This window comes from Saccoglossus kowalevskii, chromosome 3, assembly GCF_978046115.1.
Source record: "Saccoglossus kowalevskii chromosome 3, keSacKowa6.1, whole genome shotgun sequence".
NCBI lineage: Eukaryota > Metazoa > Hemichordata > Enteropneusta > Harrimaniidae > Saccoglossus > Saccoglossus kowalevskii.
This window is the reverse complement of record NC_140643.1, coordinates 23721789-23741557: the sequence shown is the minus strand read 5'-3', so window position 1 is coordinate 23741557 and position 19769 is coordinate 23721789. Positions and strand designations below refer to the sequence as shown.

General features: G+C 33.7%; 1 protein-coding gene across 3 annotated transcripts in view; it reads right to left on the bottom strand.

The window, feature by feature from the left end:
- LOC100375765 (suppressor of tumorigenicity 7 protein homolog) overlaps positions 1-19769 on the bottom strand; it is a 55899-nt gene that overhangs the window by 15601 nt on the left and 20529 nt on the right. For 2 of the 3 annotated variants that reach the window (XM_085496940.1, XM_085496938.1), the window contains exons 2-3: positions 3444-3526; positions 1935-2082 (exon numbers count right to left, since the gene is read on the bottom strand). In XM_085496940.1, coding sequence (XP_085353066.1) covers positions 1935-2082; positions 3444-3521 — 226 coding nt within the window. In that variant the 5' untranslated portion in view covers positions 3522-3526. Of the gene's footprint in view, positions 1-1934; positions 2083-3443; positions 3527-8688; positions 8841-19769 lie in introns of those variants that run through there. The other variant, XM_085496939.1, reaches the window with a different exon arrangement.

The window sequence follows — 19769 nt, the reverse complement described above, 5'->3', positions numbered from 1 at the left end:
GGATTACCAACTTTCCAATATGGCCCAGTCAGGCTACTGAGAATATTGTTTCATTTTGTGCCCTGTATTATTATTTTGACCATAAACATACTGTCATTTACTACATAGAATACTTTATTTTTGCTTGGAATTAATTTTCGCTATTTTCGCTGAAGGAATAATTCAGTGAAAATAAAATCCAGCAAATATACCATTTTTACTATATTTTACATTCAACATTCAACAACAACAATTCCAGCTAAAATTATTTAACAGTACACTAAAACGCATGCATTACTAATAGAGCAAATATGGTACGCGTATTAGAATTTGTTGTTCATACTTAAACAAAAATGATACTTATCCTGTTCTAGAGCACAATGTCTACTGATTACAATCAAAATTACACTCGAAATGAATACATGTAGGTGCATTTATGTGTAATACATTTAACCTGAAAATTGATCAAATTAGGATGGGTACATATCCATTTATCAGCATGGAAAATGTGAAAGTCATTGTGTTTCCATGGTTACATGCTAACTGTCAATTTTCAATGCTTAATTAACATCAGTAATGTTTCATTTACAATAAAAAAACAACTGAAAAAAACACCAAATTTTGGATGCATGTATCTCAAAAAACCTATACATATTATTTATGTAGAGGTTGTTATTTATCAAGACCTTACACTTATTGGATAAATTAATATTATATAAATGAATCACTTCTGAGACAGGATAAGATCAGTTTCATACTGTGTACACTAAACACCAGAAGATGAATTAATCCATGGTTATTACAGCTCACATTGATGCAGACACACACACACCAGACTCAAAATGAACTGGAAATATGCTCGTTATATTGAATTCACATTACTTATTACGTGACATTTTATGAGACATCTTGTAGTTTTCAACACAATGGTTTTAAAACGTACACAAGAGATGACTTGCGTGTGGAAAAAAAGAGAAAGCTGTGGATCACACACTGATATTACCGTACTCGACCGCGTTAGCGCCCAGGGGCCTCAACTCAGAAAATCATGATTTTTTAGGGGTGGGCGCTTACTCGAGCACCCCCCTCGAAAAAGAGTGCAAATGAAAAATTTGATTCATCAAGTAACAGATTACGTCTTTGAGGGAAATCAAATTACGAAATTAGTTGAGTCGTCATTGATTTTCACAATGAAGAAACAGAAATGATCACAAAAAATATGCACATTTTATTACAATAATAATTACGTGCCACCAGAATTTACGAAATTAAAAACATTTGAGTCTGTTGGAACACAGTCGAAGTCAAAGTTGTCATATTATCTCCACTGACGAAGTTGTTGAATCGTACGCAAACTTTCATCACAAATCACTTTCCGCCATGATGCATTTGCAGATTTCACCTGCAGTGGCGTCCTTTGACCTAATGGGTCAAGTTGGTTATTAACCAATCACAATGCTGTGTTGTACTGATGCAATTCTTCGGAAATTCCCGAAGACTTTCCGGTAACGCAATGCGGAAGTGAATTATCGATGTCGAAGTACGATCTGCTGAAATTGATTTCAGCGAATAAACGACATAGTTTTTCCAAAAAACTAGTAACTAGCCATTTTTGAGAGGTAAACTGAATATGGCATGAAATATTTACCGCATTTTACTTGTATTAACAGGTCATTGTCGAAGCGTAGTTTACGCACGGTTACCGTGTTCTACGCATTCACAACATGTTCACAACGGTCGATATCCACGCTGTATCATATAAAAACGATTATCAAGATTCGTTACGCAAGACCAAGTTTTAAATTAGTTGCATTTTGAAAGGGTGGGCGCTTTGCCGAATGTGACCCCGAATATAAAAATTGTGCAAAAGTGGGGGTGGGCGCTTGCCCGGGCATGGGCGCTAATGCGGTCGAGTACGGTAATGAAACATGGTGATTTGAAAGATTGTTTTTTACCTGGGGCAGTCTGCTGTGGTGTGTTGTTAGCGTTCCCGTTAGCACTGCTATTAGTGTCATTACCACCTAGCCATGGAGAGAGATGATTCAAAGATACCTGCTCAATAAACGATGTGCCATATTTACGAAAGTACCACCACTCAAATATCTGAAAAGTAATAGAAAGATACATTTCAGCCTCAATATGCCATGGATAATTACGTTCACTCCAGTAAACACCAGACAGGAAACCAATTACCGGTACACTTTCTTAATTTGCATGCAAGAGCGGAACATTGAACGGTCAAGGATTATCAGCTATGCTTGGTCTATCAACGACCAAATCTCAACTGCGCATTGGTTTATATTAGAAGCACATATTACTTTAATTTCTCAAGACAAATTTCACTAGTCAGACCAAATGCAAAATCGTTGTTAAATTCAGACCAAGTACACATAATTTCTCAGCGCTACATGCAAGATCAAAAGTTTAGAGAAATATGGAATAAATTGGGCAAGTTTATTTTGTAAATGGGGAAGTTCAAAGCACAACAACAAAATCCAATACAGCACAAAACAAACATTTCCAGCCATGGAGATGCAATTCTAACAGAGGAAATAAAATATTCAGATATACAAAACAGAGTACTAAGTAATTTAAAAAAAACACAGATCACATTAACACACCAATAATTTTAATGAAACTGAAATCAGATTTTACAAATTAATGTAGATAATTATATAATAATAAATTGATTGCATCTTTAGAAATAGTTCTCATTGGTTATGAAATGTTAGGTAAGGTGTGGCGAGTTATTGATATTGAAATCACTTACAGTCCCACATAATTCAATTTATTTCCTTAAAATAAAACAGTGCATAATTTTGTGTTCGCTTCTATTACACATGTCTTTGTGATTGAAAGTATCATTTCTAAAAGCCAGGCATGAATAGCAGTCCCCATGCTTAACTGCAATAACTTCATCTCATTTTTCATAATAATCTTATAAACTACTAAATTGGCAGATGAAAGAATCCAATATGAATAGTAGTAATAAACTGGAGTGCGAACAAGACAGCTGAGCTCCCAATTTATCTACACAGCTGCACATCAATACTGAAAACACATCCAAATTCACTCTTCCTTGGCAGTATTAGCTAGGTTCATTACACTTCACTAAAATATTAATAATCCGGAAATGGCGAATAATTGAAAAATTATAACGGTACATCAAATTTTAAGAAAGACAAAAAAAGCAAAACAAAAAAAAATTGATCAGGCCAACTACTAGTTTGAGAAATATATCGACAGGCTAATCTAAAATTGTGAAAATTCATATGTAAGGAGTTAATTGCTACAGGAAGAGATAATTTCATTTCATTTCCTCTTGGAAAGATAGGCGAGAAAGCAGAAACAAGCTTCAAATGACGAGTCCGATTAAGCTGTGACCTCAACGTAATATTTGCTAAACATGTAGGAAAGGCGCTACAAACATTGTATTCTCAAATATGAAATATCCGTTTACTTACCAATATCAATCCTGATATTAGAGATGACGTGCCAGTTAGCGCAACATAAAACTTAGGTGTTAAAGTATTCAGGAACATAGCCACTAAAAATAATAAAAAAATGTATTCATCAGAAAGTACAATATAAATATTGAAGAGAATCACAGCAAGAGCTGATGAATTCCTTTGTCCCGATCTTTCTGGTACCGGTAGTAGTCAATTAACTATTCTTGAGATAAAAAAGCAACAGGTCGATAGTTAATTAACAGCATACTGTCAAATTTTAGATATACCCAGTACATCTACTGTAAGATGCGATGTAGATACTGCACCTGAATCATAATCCCAAAATACGAGACTGAGTGAGAACAGCATGATGGGCGCCTTATATATCAGTCAATATAAAAACACCGACTATAGCATCAATGTAAAATATGGCACCAGAGTATACAGCATGCAGGCAGTACACAGTGTGAGTGTGCTATACCGTATCTTTATTGCACAAGATCTAAATGATCCTTTATCCTCCATATAGTTCCCTAGCAACTAGTGACATCAATTGAGAAACTATAACAATGAACAATGGGGGAGTGCAGATAATGAGGAACTAGTTTTCCTGCAATCATGGGTAATTGGATGGGCTATTGGTTTGAATGACAATATCCTTGTTAATGACTTTGTGTTTAAACACAGATGATGTACTCATTTATATTTTAGTAGCAAATCGTGATTGATAAACAGATGTGATGGTTTGTTTTTTTTTAAAAACGTAGGGAAAATTAAAAGACATCTGCTCATGATGACTTGCAACAATTAGTTTTGGTACACAAGAAGTAATCACCTACTCAGTTTGTCAATTTTTTTTTCTATTTTTTTTTTCCTCATTTCAAAGAATTTTCATCTTAGGCCACACTGATTTAATTTTATGGATGACATCCTCTGAAGACCCAAAAACTAATGCGAGAGGGCGGGGAAAAAAAAAAAATCGGCCAAAAAAAAAAAAATGCTGCTAAATCAACAGAATTACGGAGCTATTATTACGAATTTAACCACAGTGTATCAAAAAACAACAAATCTTTATTTGTAGGAGGCACATGTTGATGTACACATTTCGTACTGTATTACTGTCACAGGTATCATCACCTTTGATTTTGAAAAGGCAAGAAGATAAGGCAGATGTTAGCTTTGCCAAAGGCATACACATCAACTCAATAATAAAGAAAAACTTACTTGTATTGAAAAAAATAATTAATTAAAAATGAACAATAAGTTTGTCAACAGGAACCTGGAAATTAACTTCTTTGACATTCAAATTACAGCTTTTAAAGTGACACTTCAGATAGACTAAGTGTAGACACAAATGCTCTAGAACTACTTCAACTATGTAACAAATTATAAGAGGCTCGATATTGAAAAAATTGAAAAAAAAAAACACCAACGTCACCCCGTAAGGGGACTTCGGCCAAGGAGCTTCTGCTGCTTTCATTGCAGTTTTGTCGACTTCAATGCGGACAAAGCAACTGAACTGATTTGTCGCCTGACCGACTTTTAGGCCACCATACACCTCCACTCTTCTCCCATTTCTCTCATCATTGCAGAAGAAACGCGGGACAGCCACTCTGGACAATATGTTCTCAAAGTTGTCTGGGCGAAACTCGCTTGTCGCTACTACCTCTCGTATAGCTGTGTAAACGTCTCCCTGGCCAACGTCAATTGCGTACCAGTCTACAACAATCCCTCCGTTTCACCTCTGAACTTGTATGCTTACATATTTTGGTGGTGTGGTCGCCATGTTGGATCATTTATGGCAAAATTTGCACGTTTTGAGGCAATCTCTTTTCCATAGGTCTTTGCGCTTTACGTAACGCGCATCTAACTGTGCGGAGTTTGGTTTTGAGGTAGTCCAAAACGAGTTTTACAATAAGTCGGCGTTTTGCGACAATATGAGTCGGCAAGTTCCGGACAGAAAACCGATCTGTGGAGACTCGTCGTCGGAGAATTTTTTTTCTTCTTTTTTTGAGAACAGGCGAAAACTAATGCGCGCGCGGATGTCATCCATAAAATTAAATCGGTGTAGCCTTATTTTAATTTTCTTGGAATACAGGAAAACTCAATTTTGCAAAATTTAAAGATCAAACCAGGGTGACATACTTTTATTTTAAATGACTTAAGACAAATTATTTTAACAATTACATCTGTATTTTAAAAATGCTCATTTGTACGATTTCAGAATACATATATATGTATTTAAAATTAGCCCTGGATGAATCAACGTCAAAATTAAAATTAAAAAACATATCAAAAAACATTGTTGTCATCCCTAACTATACAATTTATAAATGCACATGAAAGAAAACCAATCATGTTCAGTATGATTTAATTATTAACTCCTAAAAAACCGACCGTATTTATTTGCTCTATTAGTAGTACTTACGGTAAATAAATGACAGAGGTACATCTATGGTCAAAATAAGTCACATTTTTTAATGGTCTACTTTACAATGCATGGTTTTTATTGGAGATGCACTTCTAATAGAGAAAACACAGTATTATATTGTTCAATGCAAAATGAGCCAAGAGCCAATGATGGGGAAACTGTTCTTTATTAGTCTGAGAATGATATTAACTAAGAGACGTTAAATTTTGCATAAATGTACATGTCTATGTATGTCGATAGGTGATAATCTATAACTTAGACCAATCAGGTTCACATATAGGTCATGGGGAGACGTTAAAATTTGCATAAACGTACATGTCTATGTACCTCGATAGGTGATAATCTACAACTTAGACCAATCAGGTTCACATATAGGTCATGGGGAGACATTTAAATTTGCATAAACATATATGTACATGTCTGTGTACCACAATATGCAATTATCTACAACTTAGACCAATCAGGTTCACATATAGGTCATGGGGAGACGTTAAAATTTGCATAAACGTACATGTCTGTGTACCACAATATGTGATAATCTACAACTTAGACCAATCAGGTTCACATATAGGTCATGGGCAGACGTTAAAATTTGCATAAACATACATGTCTGTGTACCACAATATGCGATTATCTACAACTTAGACCAATCAGGTTCACATATAGGTTATGGGGAGACGTTAAAATTTGCATAAACGTACACGTCTGTGTACCTCGATAGGTGATAATCTACAACTTAGACCAATCAGGTTCACATATAGGTCATGGGGAGACGTTAAAATTTGCATAAACGTACATGTCCATGTACCTCGATAGATGATAATCTACAACTTAGACCAATCAGGTTCACATATAGGTCATGGGGAGACGTTGAAATTTGCATAAACGTACATGTCTGTGTACCTCAATAGGTGATAATCTACAACTTAGACCAATCAGGTTCACATATAGGTTATGGGGAGACGTTAAAATTTGCATAAACGTACATGTCCATGTACCTCGATAGATGATAATCTACAACTTAGACCAATCAGGTTCACATATAGGTCATGGGGAGACGTTAACATTTGCAATCCTTCACCATTAAATTTTCCACAAATGCATCAACATGTGACCAATTTCGTATAAAATTTTTTTGTAAAATGTTGTTTTGCTGATGCACAATATTTTTGTGGCATATTGTAAGAATCAGCTTTTCACTGCAGTAAACTGGTTACGCATACTGTATTTACTGCAAGCACAAAGGTCATTATACCCATGTTCTTAATTCAATAATTATAAAAAAAATTATGCTACTATAGAATGCTATGCTACATACATGACAATATTTTTTGCAATTGTGTACATCCACTTTATTAAAGAGACGTGTATTCCAAATATAACCCACGCACACAGATAATCTGAATGCACATATGCACCAGCATTTTTTATTATTTCATCAAACGAATGTTGGCTGCCAAAAACATTTTTTATTTCACAATAAATCACATTGTATTATTCTCCTTAAGACCCACATTAACTTTTTATAAATGTCAAATTTAGTAATTATTGACCCATTTGAGAAACAATAGCGAAATCCTTCAAACTGAAGTTTTCACTTAGTTTTATACGATTGAGTTTCAAAATGAACATCATTCCTCATAAGAGAAACAATTCACAAAAATCATGAAAATTCATCATTTTTCATCATTTTTAATTTTTTCAGCTTCATACAAATAAAGGTCACCGAGGTTACCTGTAACAAAATAAATTAATACTACCTTCCACAGGTAGTATACTAATAGCTTTTCTAATAGCTTTTGGCACCTGATGATATTTAACGAGATCATGTGAATGAAAATGAATCTCCTACTACCGGATACATGAAAAGAGCATATGCATAATACAAACTAAATATTATAGAGAGAAACCTTTAGATCATAGTGCATGTAGGTAATAAATACATGACATTTATTCAAAGAATTTCTCCAAATAATTTTATGTTCATTGTAACGTTAAACTTGACATTTATATACGTTCACAGTAAATATCACATGACCTCTTAGTCTAACTACACAAAGGCCAACTGTAATCAGTAACATTTGGAAGTATTATCAACCCCTACTTCTGTATTTGTTATTGTGTATCAAATTGTTATGTCATTTCAATAATAGTGAAAACACAGGCACAACTCAGAGAGTTAAGGATTTTTTTTTCTTTTTAATTGATTCTTGCTGATGAAAAAGCACACAGTGTCTTCAAAGAGTCAGAGTGTGTACATAATATGCTTGAAAGATGATGAACGTCTAACAGACTACAAGAGATAACAATTTATCTCAGTCGTTATTGGATATTAAGGAAGCAGGTAAAATCATGTCAATTCTGAGACTGTTAAATAAATTAAATATAGCAATATCTGTACATCTAAAAGCACTGAAACAGGCGTTAAGATCAGCAATGGTGCTCAATTAGGAATTAGGATATTCTCAGCTTCATGGTTTAAATGAAGGCAATTGGAAATATTTTCGTTCACCTCACAAAAAAATGAAGTGGCGATAATAAGGGAATGTGTAATTATGACTTCTTATCAAATCAATAACACAATACCATGTATACATGGTGATGTGGATATTATTAAAACAAGCATTAAATAAATATACATATTATGATGATGGTGATGATATCAGAGAGGCAGCTAGCACACAAAATGGTATTGTTATATAATGACTACCATACTGCAAACAATGACAGCTTACGAACAAAAAATACGATGATACTAAATATTTACTGAAATTACAAGAATGGGTTCATTAAAAAAAATATAAAGAACAATTAAAAAATAGATTTTACCATTAATCATGATGATAGAAATGTCTCTTCAACCGCCAGTGTGAATAACAGCTTTCCAAATTGTACAGTCTAGAAATCACCTCTTGGAAGGATGAGAGCTACGCGAATTGTTAAAGGTTATTAGACGCACTCATATACAATATGGTGTAGCATAAAATAACCTGAACTGGGGGAAAATGGGGCACAGAAAAGGGAAATCCGAATACACTATGACGTGGATATTTCAATAACAAAAGCAGTAAGGCTGTGACTGAACCATTTGCATAACGGGGGTAGCAGGGTTTGAGATGATGGGCACGTTTACTATGGCCACAGAGTGAGCAGCTGTCTGCACACCATTGTTATATCCGGCAAAGGAAATTTCAAGATGTAAGCTTTACAATTTGTGTAAGTATATTAGCTGTAATAACTTAAAAACACTGTCCTGGCAAATCTAATAACTACAAAAGTTCAAACCTGAGTGAATGCATGTACGGGTCAACTAACCACAACAAATGATTTCTTTTTTCAATGTAGGGCTTCTTTCTGTTTTCTCAGCCGCAGATAGCCATGAAATACTCCTTTCAAATAGTAATAAAAACAAATCCTTGAACAAGACTTGAAACCTGTGAGTTTTTCGCCAGTGAGGGCAGTGTTTATACTTACTGCTGTAAACACTATTTTAGCTGGAATTAATTCATACTGATATTGGCAGTTTTGTATGAAGTTTATTTTCACTAATTTTTGATAGTTGAATATAACATTTAAGAAAAAAAATACTTCGACTGGATTCTATTTTATGCTGATTAACTTCAGCAAAAATAAATTCCAAGAAAAAATGAAGAACTGAGAAAATACAAGAAAGAAAGACTGGAGGGAAAATCATTAATCAAAAGCCTATGCAAAGTATAATGGCAAGAACACAATCCCATGTACTGTACGTGTAATGATACAAATATGAGAAATTTAAAAAAACAATCTTGAAACAAGATAAACTGAACAGAATAATTTTACTTGGTAGTTAATGTGTTCATATCAAAACTGCCTCAATACTTGACTACAATTACAATAAACAAGCAATTGCATTACAACCCTGTGAGTTTTTGTTTGAATAATTCATAGAGTTTGAATATGAACAACATGACCACCAGTCGGCCATTTTGTGTCTGACAGATTTGATTAGCCAATAAGTTCTCAGGTAGTTTTTCTCATTTGCTTTGATGCGGTTATCATTATTAACCTTAGTACGGTAGTCTGAGAGGAGCTGGAACAGGAAGTGTCTTCTTAGGGAGGGGCCCAATAAAACTGTGAAGCACTGCATGAACTTGTGATAGATGCTGGCAATGTTTATGGGCGAACAGTAATACATGTATAAGTCTTACCATGGAGGTACAGAGAGACCTCCAAGGTATTACAAAATTGGCACATGCTGAAGCTGTAGATCCATAGCTCTACTTGCGTCAATTTTTGTCCTTTTTCGCTTTTCTGCGAGATTTGGAAATTTTCACAGAAAAAAGTCTCGCAAATGGGCATAAAGTAGAACTTGCTAGCCACAGCTACACATACTGTTGTCTCGTCTACAATGTTGGACATCTGATAAAAAGGGTAGCCTACATTCTAATGTGATTAAAACAAGATCCCAGTTTGAGCTTTTTTTTAAATATGTTTTTAATATTTTTATCATACACTTTTTTTTTATTTTATTTTATTTCATTTGTATTTATTATTTATTTGCTGGAGTTTTTAAGAGGGAAACCCACAAGGCAATATCTAGCAATAATTACAAATACAAGAAATACAAATTAAGATAACATAATAATAATCAAAGAAAGCTTAGAAAGAACTCACGTGTGCTGAGAGTATTGAAGACACATTAAAAATTAATTAAAAATTACTTGTACTTGAGATATTGTTGGAATAGGTAATGATATGAACAGATTGAGTGATTGAGTATAAAACTAATAAAGCCTGCGTAATGTAATATCTATGTACCAAGTTTCATTGAAATGTGATTAGAACAAAAAAACTATGAATTATTAGAGAATTAATATGAACAAATTTCAACCCAAAATTAATCGGGCCTGTCTATTGTTCTAGAGCATTTATGTACCAAATTTTATTCAAATTATCAGTAGTTGAGATATCAGTGTTAATTAATTATTTTAATTAGGTGATTAATAAGCATAAATATTTACCAAAAACTAATTGGGTCTCTGCATAGTCCTAGGTTCATTGAAATGTGATGATGAATACTCTATAAAAGTTTCAATAAAATCCAATTAGTGGTTCTTTATATATCAGTGGAACATTCATGGAAAAAATTAACTAATTATGCAAATTAGGTAATTAATATCCACAACTATTTACCCTAAAACTAATCAGGTCTCTGCATAGTCCTAGAGGATCTATGTAGCAAGTCTCATTGAAATATGATGATCAGTACTTGAGTTATCAGGCAAAAAGCTGAAAATAACTAATTATGCTAATAAGGTGATTAATATGCACAAATATTTACCCCAAAACTAATCAGGTCTCTGCACAGTGTTTAAGTGTCATGACATCTATGTACCAAGTTTCATTGAAATGTGATGATTACTACTTGAAATATCAAAAGCTGAAAATTAATTAATTATGCAAATTAGGTAATTAATATGTACTGATATTACACTAAAACTATCAGGTCTGTGCAGTGTCCTATGACATCTATGTACCAAGTTTCATTGGAATGTGATGATTAGTACTTGAGATATCAGTGGAAAAGCCAAAAATTGATTAATCATTATGCAAATTAGGTAATTAATATTGCACAGATTTTTACCCAAAACTATCATCTATTTGTCAAGTTTCATCAAAATCCAATGAGTGGTTCTTTAGATATCAGTGGAACAATTATGGAACAGCAAAAAATCAGCTAATTATCATGCAAATTAGATAATTAATATACAAGGATTTTTACCAAAACCTAATCAAATCTGCGCATTGGCCCAGAGCATCTATGCAGCAAGTTTCATCAAAAATCAATGTATGGTTCTTGAGATATCAGTGGAACAGACACTCACACAGACACACTAACTGCAAAGACTCCCTTTTTGTGCTTCGCACACGGGAGTCAAAAATATCTAATAATCAAAGAAAGTTTAGAAAGAACTCTAATTCAAAATTAATTGAACTTGAGATATTGATGGAAATGCAGAAAACTAATTATGCAAATAAGGTAACTAATATGAACAGATTCAAGTGTAAAACTAATAAGGTCTGCACAATGTACCAAGTTTCATTGAAATGTGATTAGAATCAAACAAATTATTAATTATTATGCTAATTAGAGAATTAATATGAACAGATTTTAACCCAAAATTAATCAGGCTGTCTATTGTCCTAGAGCATTATGTACCAAGTTTTATTCAAATGTGATGATCAATACTTGAGATATCAGTATTAATTAATTATGTTAATTAGGTAATTAAGAAGCATAAATATTTACCAAAAACTAATATGGTGTATAGTCCTAGGTTCATTGAAATGTGATGGGTACTCTTTAAAAGTTTCATTAAAATCCAATGAGTGGTTTTTTAGACATCAGTGCAACAGCTATACAACAGCAAAAAATTAACTAATTATGCAAATTAGGTAATTAATATGCACAATTATTTATGCCAAAAATTAATCAGGGCTCTGCATAGTCCTAGAAGATCGATGTCGCAAGTCTCATTGAAATGTGATGATTAGTACTTGAGATATCAGGTGAAAAGCTGAAAATTAACTAATTATGCTAATAAGGTGATTTATATGCACAAATATTTACCCAAAAACTAATTAGGTCTCTGCACAGTCCTAAAGTAACTATGTCCCAAGTTTCATTGAAACGTGATCATTACTACTCGAAATATCAAAAGCTGAAAATTAATTAATTATGCAAATTAGGTAATTAATATGTACTGATATTACCCCAAAAGCATCCATGTGCCAAGCATCAAAATCCAATGAGTGGTTCTTCAAATATCAGTGGAACAGTCATAGAACAGCTTAAAATCAGTTAATTATCATGCAAATTAGGTAATTAATATTCATAGATTTTTACCCAAAAAACTAATCAAATCTGCGCATTAGCTCAGAGCATCCATGTGCCAAGTTTCATCAAAATCCAATGAGTGGTTCTTCAAATATCAGTGGAACAGTCATGGAACAGCCTTAAATCAGTTATTATCATGCAAATTAGGTAATTAATATTCATAGATTTTTACCCAAAACTAATCAAATCTGCGCACTAGTTAAGAGCATCCATGTGCCAAGTTTCATCAAAATCCAATGAGTGGTTCTTCAGATATCAATGGAACAGTCATGGAACAGCTAAAAATCAGCTAATTATCATGCAAATTAGGTAATTAATACTACCAAAACCTAATCAACTCTGCGCATTATTCCAGAGCATCTATGTACCAAGTTTCACCAAAATTTGATTAGTGGTTCTCGAGATAACGTTGGAACAAAAAAAGTGACATACATACATACATACATACAGACATACAGACATACATACATACAGACATACAGACAGGGTAACTGCAAAGACTTCCTTTTGTGCTTCGCACACGGGAGTCAAAAATAAAACAAAATATATATAAATTAAATGGCATACATCAGATTTTAATCAGATTGTCTACGTTTCAATGGTGTATATGTTTGAATAACAAAACAGCAAGTCATGTTGTTGTATGTAAGAAATGAAATGTGATTATGTCACTATGCCTGAAGGGTTTCATTAATAATGTTGAGTTTATGTGTGACATATTGATATAATTTCCCAAATGCTCGTTTAGTTATAATTACTGAGTGCAATCGATGTATAAATTATAAACATTGCAGTGACGACATCCTCTGCTCTGTATTTGAAAAAATAAGAATCCTGTAGTCTAGCATTCACACCAGCATTTCTTACAAGAGGCATAAATATGGCAGGCACTAGATAATGCGTACAATGGTGCTGACTAGTAGATATGCAATTTATCTGTTGACCAAACGTTTCTATCCTTTGTGAACTTTATCATTCAATAATTTCTGGGTATAAATTCATAGTAATATACATACTTGTAAACTTGGTGGACCCATGCATCACATTTCAAGTTTGACAACGTATACAGTTAAATATAACAATATTAACTGTCTGAAAATGACACAAATGCAGATACATATCTTTTGAAATGAGATAAATGTAAATACAGTTGACTATGGTACTCAAATGTAGTTTAGGACACCAACACACAAACACCTGCTGCCAGGGTTATAGCCAGAAAATACAAAGTGCCTGTCTGAAAACTTTATCAAAATAAAAAATAGCATTGCTGGTCTGCAGCCATAGACTTATTGTCTAGTTTTGGTTGATTATTTTGTAATTTATAGAAAACTTGTTAAGATTTTGCCTTTCAAATGACATTTTGTACCTGTCTAAAATATGGAGTGCCTGTCTAAAAATAACAAGCAAAAAGGTGGCTGGCTAAAACCCTGCCTGCTGTGAATGGTCGCTGGTGCTGCCTCCTTCTAGAGAAGCTTAAAATCCACCATATTTAAGCCCCTTTATGTCAGTATAACGTGATCATACTTTTTTCAAGTCAGCACGAGTATTGCGTAATAGATATGCCAGTTCTAATACCTCCTTCCAATGGGGGTTTAAACTTTGCCATATTTAAACCTGTTTATGGTGGTGTTATATGTTCACATCTGTTTCTCTCTTACATAGCCCAAAGAGAAACAAAAAACAGATGTGAACAAGATAAATGTACATTACTTTAGAAATAGAAGAATGTTTTAGAAAATGATTAATGATTATTAAAAGATAATAATAAGTAAACAGAGAAGGTCTGTTTTTTTTTTGTTAAGATGGATAGTTTCCGCCAGATGTTTATTTCACTTGGGCAGGATTTCAATGAAAAAGTCTGCTACACCAAGCATAAAATTTAGCATCAATAAGGAAGTCATTTTACTCAGAATTGTTGGTAGATCTTTCATATTTGAGTATTCTTTTGTTATATATTATTTGTTATACTGTAGAATACTTTATTTACGCTTGGAATTTATTTTCGCTATTTTCGCTGAAAGGATGATTCAGTGAAAATAAAATCCAGCGAATACACTTTTTTTCCTATATTTCAAATTAAACTCATCAAAAATCAGTGAAAATAAATTCCATAAAAAATTTCCAAAAAGGCTTTTCAGCGAAAACTAATTCCAGCAAAGATAAAGTATTCCACAGTATAAATTGTTATATATTCCTGTCTGGTACTTGATTTGAAAATGACAGTCGTCCATATATGAATATTAACAATGTACAAGCGTAGATGCACTGATGAACAGTTTATTATAACGGTGATTTCAATAATACTGGTATCTTACGTATACTTGAATACATTTCCAAAAATTATTACATCTATCATAAATAATCATAGAAAATACATAAATGCAAATAAAACGACAACAACCAAATTAAATTTTTCAACTTCTTGAAAACTACAAGTCTGAATGCTTTGATACTTGGTGTATATGTACCTTGGTTAGACCTCTCAGATTTGTTCATTTCATGATGATAACTTCAATTCTCTAATTTTGGTGAATATTTTTGTCATTTTTGGTAAAAAGTGATATTATTGACTTCATGTTAAAAAACGCAAATCCAATTGCATTGACATGTGGACCTCTCTCAGATTTGTTCATTTCATGATGATATCATCAATTCTCTAATTTATAGTGAATATTTTTTGTCATTTTCGGTAAAAAGTTATATTTTGACTTCTTGTTAAAAACCGCAAGTCCAATTGCTTTGATACTACAGTATATATATTGTTCATTTTCTAATGATATCTTGTTTTTTTATTGAAATGTGCATTGCTAACAGCGGAGCTATCTCAGCCGACAGGCTGCTTGTTTAATATTTATACTACACATAAGATAAAGATAAATCATTAACTAAAAAAGAAAACGAAAAAAAAAAAAACATGCCAAAATCAACTGCCTAAATTCAAGGCACGAGCCAAAATCATACTATCAACAGAGAAAATGTATTGATTATTGAAGTTGTCTATGAAGGCTATGTTGTCCTATGTTGGTAAAACCACAGACCACATCAGTAACCCACTATGACTGATGTCACACTGCCAAGATTAAATGAAATCGATGAATGTGGAAAATTTGATGTTTAACAATCCAAATATTACAAAGTTGACAAGAGAGCAAAGCAAAACCTGTGATGGACTTATTACACTGGAGGAGGCGTATAACGCTCTAAAATCACTTCCGTCAAACAAAACCCCAGGCAATGATGGCATATCAGCTGATTTTTACAAATTGTTTTGGCCAATTGTCGGTACCCAAGTACTCTATAAACTATGCTTTTGAGAAGGGCGAATTTTCAACATCACAGAGACAAGGGATAATAATCCTGTTAGAGAAAAAAGGCAAAGATAGAAGATTTATTAAAAACTGGAGGCAAATATTTTTACTCAATATTGACTATAAAATTGGGACAAAATGTCTTGCCAAGCGTATGGAAAGGGTGTTACCATCTATTATTAACGAGAGCCAGTCTACCTTTGTGAAAAATAGGAACATTGGAGACGTAGTGAGATTGATAGAATGTGTGATGGAATCCACAGACAAACTAAATTTGCCCGGCATTTTACTGACGATTGACTTTGAAAAGGCCTTTTACTCATTGGAGTGGAATTTCTTATTCAAGGCACTGGAGGCATTTAACTTTGGGGTAAATTTTATAAACTAGATCAAAACACTCTATACAAACATTACTAGCTGTGTTATGAACAAGGGCTTCAGCACTGGGTATTTCGCTTTGAATCGGGGGGTAAGGCAGGGTGACTGTGTTTCACCAATGTTGTTCATCCTAGCTCTAGAAATTCTACTTGTCTCGCTGCGCTCCAATGACAATGTAAAAGGGATTAAAATTGGCGACATTGAAGTGAAATATACGGCATTTGCTGCACAACATCTTTTCAAATCTATTAATAAGTTCACTCAAATTTCAGGTCTTAAAATTAATACAGAAAAAAGTGAAGGCATGTGGTTAGGTAAATGTAAGCATAACAAATCTAAACCGTTGGGTATTGTATGGCCAAATGACATAATTAAAATTGTTGGTGTGTTCTTCTCATACAACTCAGGTGCTTCATTGAAATTAAATCTGGCGAATATAACGGAAAATTTGAAGAAAACACTCAATTTCTGGAAATCTAGAACCTTACACTCTTGGGTAAGATCCAAATTATTAAAACTATGACAATTTCAAGACTTCAATACATTATTAACCTAGTGGACATCCCAACCAAATGTCTAAAAAAAATGAACACAATGTTATTTAAATTTCTGTGGAGGGGCCCAGATAAGATTGCAAGGAATACAGTTATAGGTGACATAGACAAAGGTGGTTTTTCAATGCCAGACATCTATGCCTTTTATGCAGCCCAAACAATTAACTGGTTGAGACGACTGAGTGACAATAAAGTGTCACATCCATGGAAAACAATCATTTTAGACAAATTTAAACCAATTGGTGGACTCTCAGTTTTATTGAATTGTAACTTTGACCCTAAACTCCTGCCAGTGCAAACTCCAATAAAAGTTTATAAATACAAAAAAAAAAATGAAATCGGTGAAGGCATGTCTAAGAAACGGTTGATGACATGTTTGAATTTTATGATTTTATTCGTTTTTGTCAAAAATGTGCTTTTCAGTTAAATTTTGATGAAAACAAAAAATAACTGATAACATTTAACTCTATATATCTTGTTTTTGTACAAAATTTAACCCAAAACTGTACAACCTTCTCTGTGAAATAAGCAGTACACTCGTAAAAAAAAAAAAATGGCCACCAGTCAGCCATTTTGAATCAAATCACGAAAAAAAATGACAAGCATCAGTAATCCACCATGACTGATGTCAATGCTAAGTTTGAATGAAATTGGTCAAGGCATGTCAAAGAAACGGTTGATGTCATGTGTAGAACATGCATATCATCTGCTATGTTTGGATAAACAGGGGTGCAATTTTAGTAATATATGCAAATTTGGGTAGCAGCTACCAGCGTGCAATATTATATTTTTTGTTAAAATGCTCCCTTTTGTCATATAGCAACAACCCTATTTATATAAATGATCTTGTCCATAATGTATGTGTAATGCGGTCAGAAAGAGTGGACCATTGGCAACTTCTATGTGTGGCTTGCTTCCATGTTACATGTATAATGAATTTTTTTTTTTTATTCATTACGTGTAGACTTATCAGAAGTTTTATTTGAGGTGTGGCAAATTTGCCAATACCAGTTGAAACATAGTCAATCTATGTGCACTTAGCCTACAGGTATAGTGTCATCTTTTGGATATCTATTGCAACATCGTTAAGCTTAACTTCACTTCATTAGTGAGCTTGTGGGGTTGTTATGGCTGAATTTGTGCAATTTATTTTTTTCACAGCCGTTTCTGATTGTTTTCCAATTGTTGTTGTAGCTGTAGTTAAGCATACAGTACAGTTCTCGCAAAAGCTAGGGCTTCACTTCAGCTTCGCTTCAGCATCGCATCATTATGGCATTGTTATGGCTTCAGCATTGCATCAATGTCGCGACATTAAAAAGTTAGACGATTATCGCTTCGCTTCATTGTGGCCTCATTATTTGTATAATTATTGTTATTTCCCCCAAGGAGAAGACAAGCCGAAGGACCATGAAGCTAAATAGAAGTCCCACGCATGGACTGAGTGAAAGAAAATATTTCTAAAGCTAAAATATAACCTAATATCTCTTTATGTATTTGTCAATTTTGCATATATTTGGTATGACAGTATGTTCGTAAATATCTGGAAAAATCATGTCTTTCGTTAATAATTTCATTTGTTTGAAATGACTATCGACTGTGTCCCAATAATTTGTTTCGAATATCGATCCCTGTTGGTTTCTCCAAACGGTCCCGACATCAGACGTCCGTCGCCCAACACAATCAGCATTTATTTATGGTAATTCATGGGGATCATGTCCCGTAATTTGCGGGCTGTCAAACCAAATAATTAAACAAATACTATTTACTATATATTTGTTTTATCTCGCGAAACACATCGTAGAGTTGTCACGGTGAAACAGTCGCCTTGAAATCGATGGAACTTCAATTATCCATTTCTCACCTTGAAATAAAATAAAAAAATTCGAAGAGCATCGGGGGATATATTATTAACCAGTCTACCAATTGCTAGCTTTATTTTATTCAAATCCATAAAATTCACAAGTTTTTCAACATTTATTGGCAACTTCCGCACTAAATATGGTTGAAAATGTGGGTGTGGTTCTCTCGCAAAGTCCCATTGATAATACGAACAAATACGGTTCTGTGACCCAGGTCGTGCTCCGATCAGGTGACTCTCAGCCAATCAATGATGTTGTAACAATGCATATTTGACGCTAATTTAAGGGTCGTCGTACCATCCAATCTCCGGTGTCGATTCACATAGTTTTTTTGTGCTGTGACAGGCTTCACAATTATTCACTGAAAAACATCGGTATATTTTGACAAACGGCTGGGATTTGACCTCAGTTCAAAAAAAGAAAAAAAAAAACTGGGTTGAGATACAAATCAGTTTTGCAAGTTGGGACATAAGGTAAACCAGATTGGGGTCGATGATATTCAGTATCGAAGGACTTCCGTGTGTATCGCGAGTTTCAAATTGTTCATCGACTGGTCACCAAATATTTACGGCTACAACTAAATGGACACGTTTTTTTCTGAAGCTCAATAAATTATTTCTGCATGTCAAGTGCTATTCAGTTTTTTACAGGGCATGTGGCTTGTTTTTATTCGAAAATTTTTTTGTGAGAATACTTTTAAAGTACGTATAGATCGAGCTCAGGTCACTGATCGTGACTTAATTTTGAAAATTGGATGTAAAATTTTACCAGACCGACGCCACCACAACCATCCAATCATAGTTGGAAATGTACGCACTTGTTTTGAAACTTTGTATCAAGATGGCAGGCGACAACGCCGACGCACCAGGCGGCGTATTAGTAGTCCGGGCATGGGATCGGACTCGGCTAAAACTAAACGAAACACAGA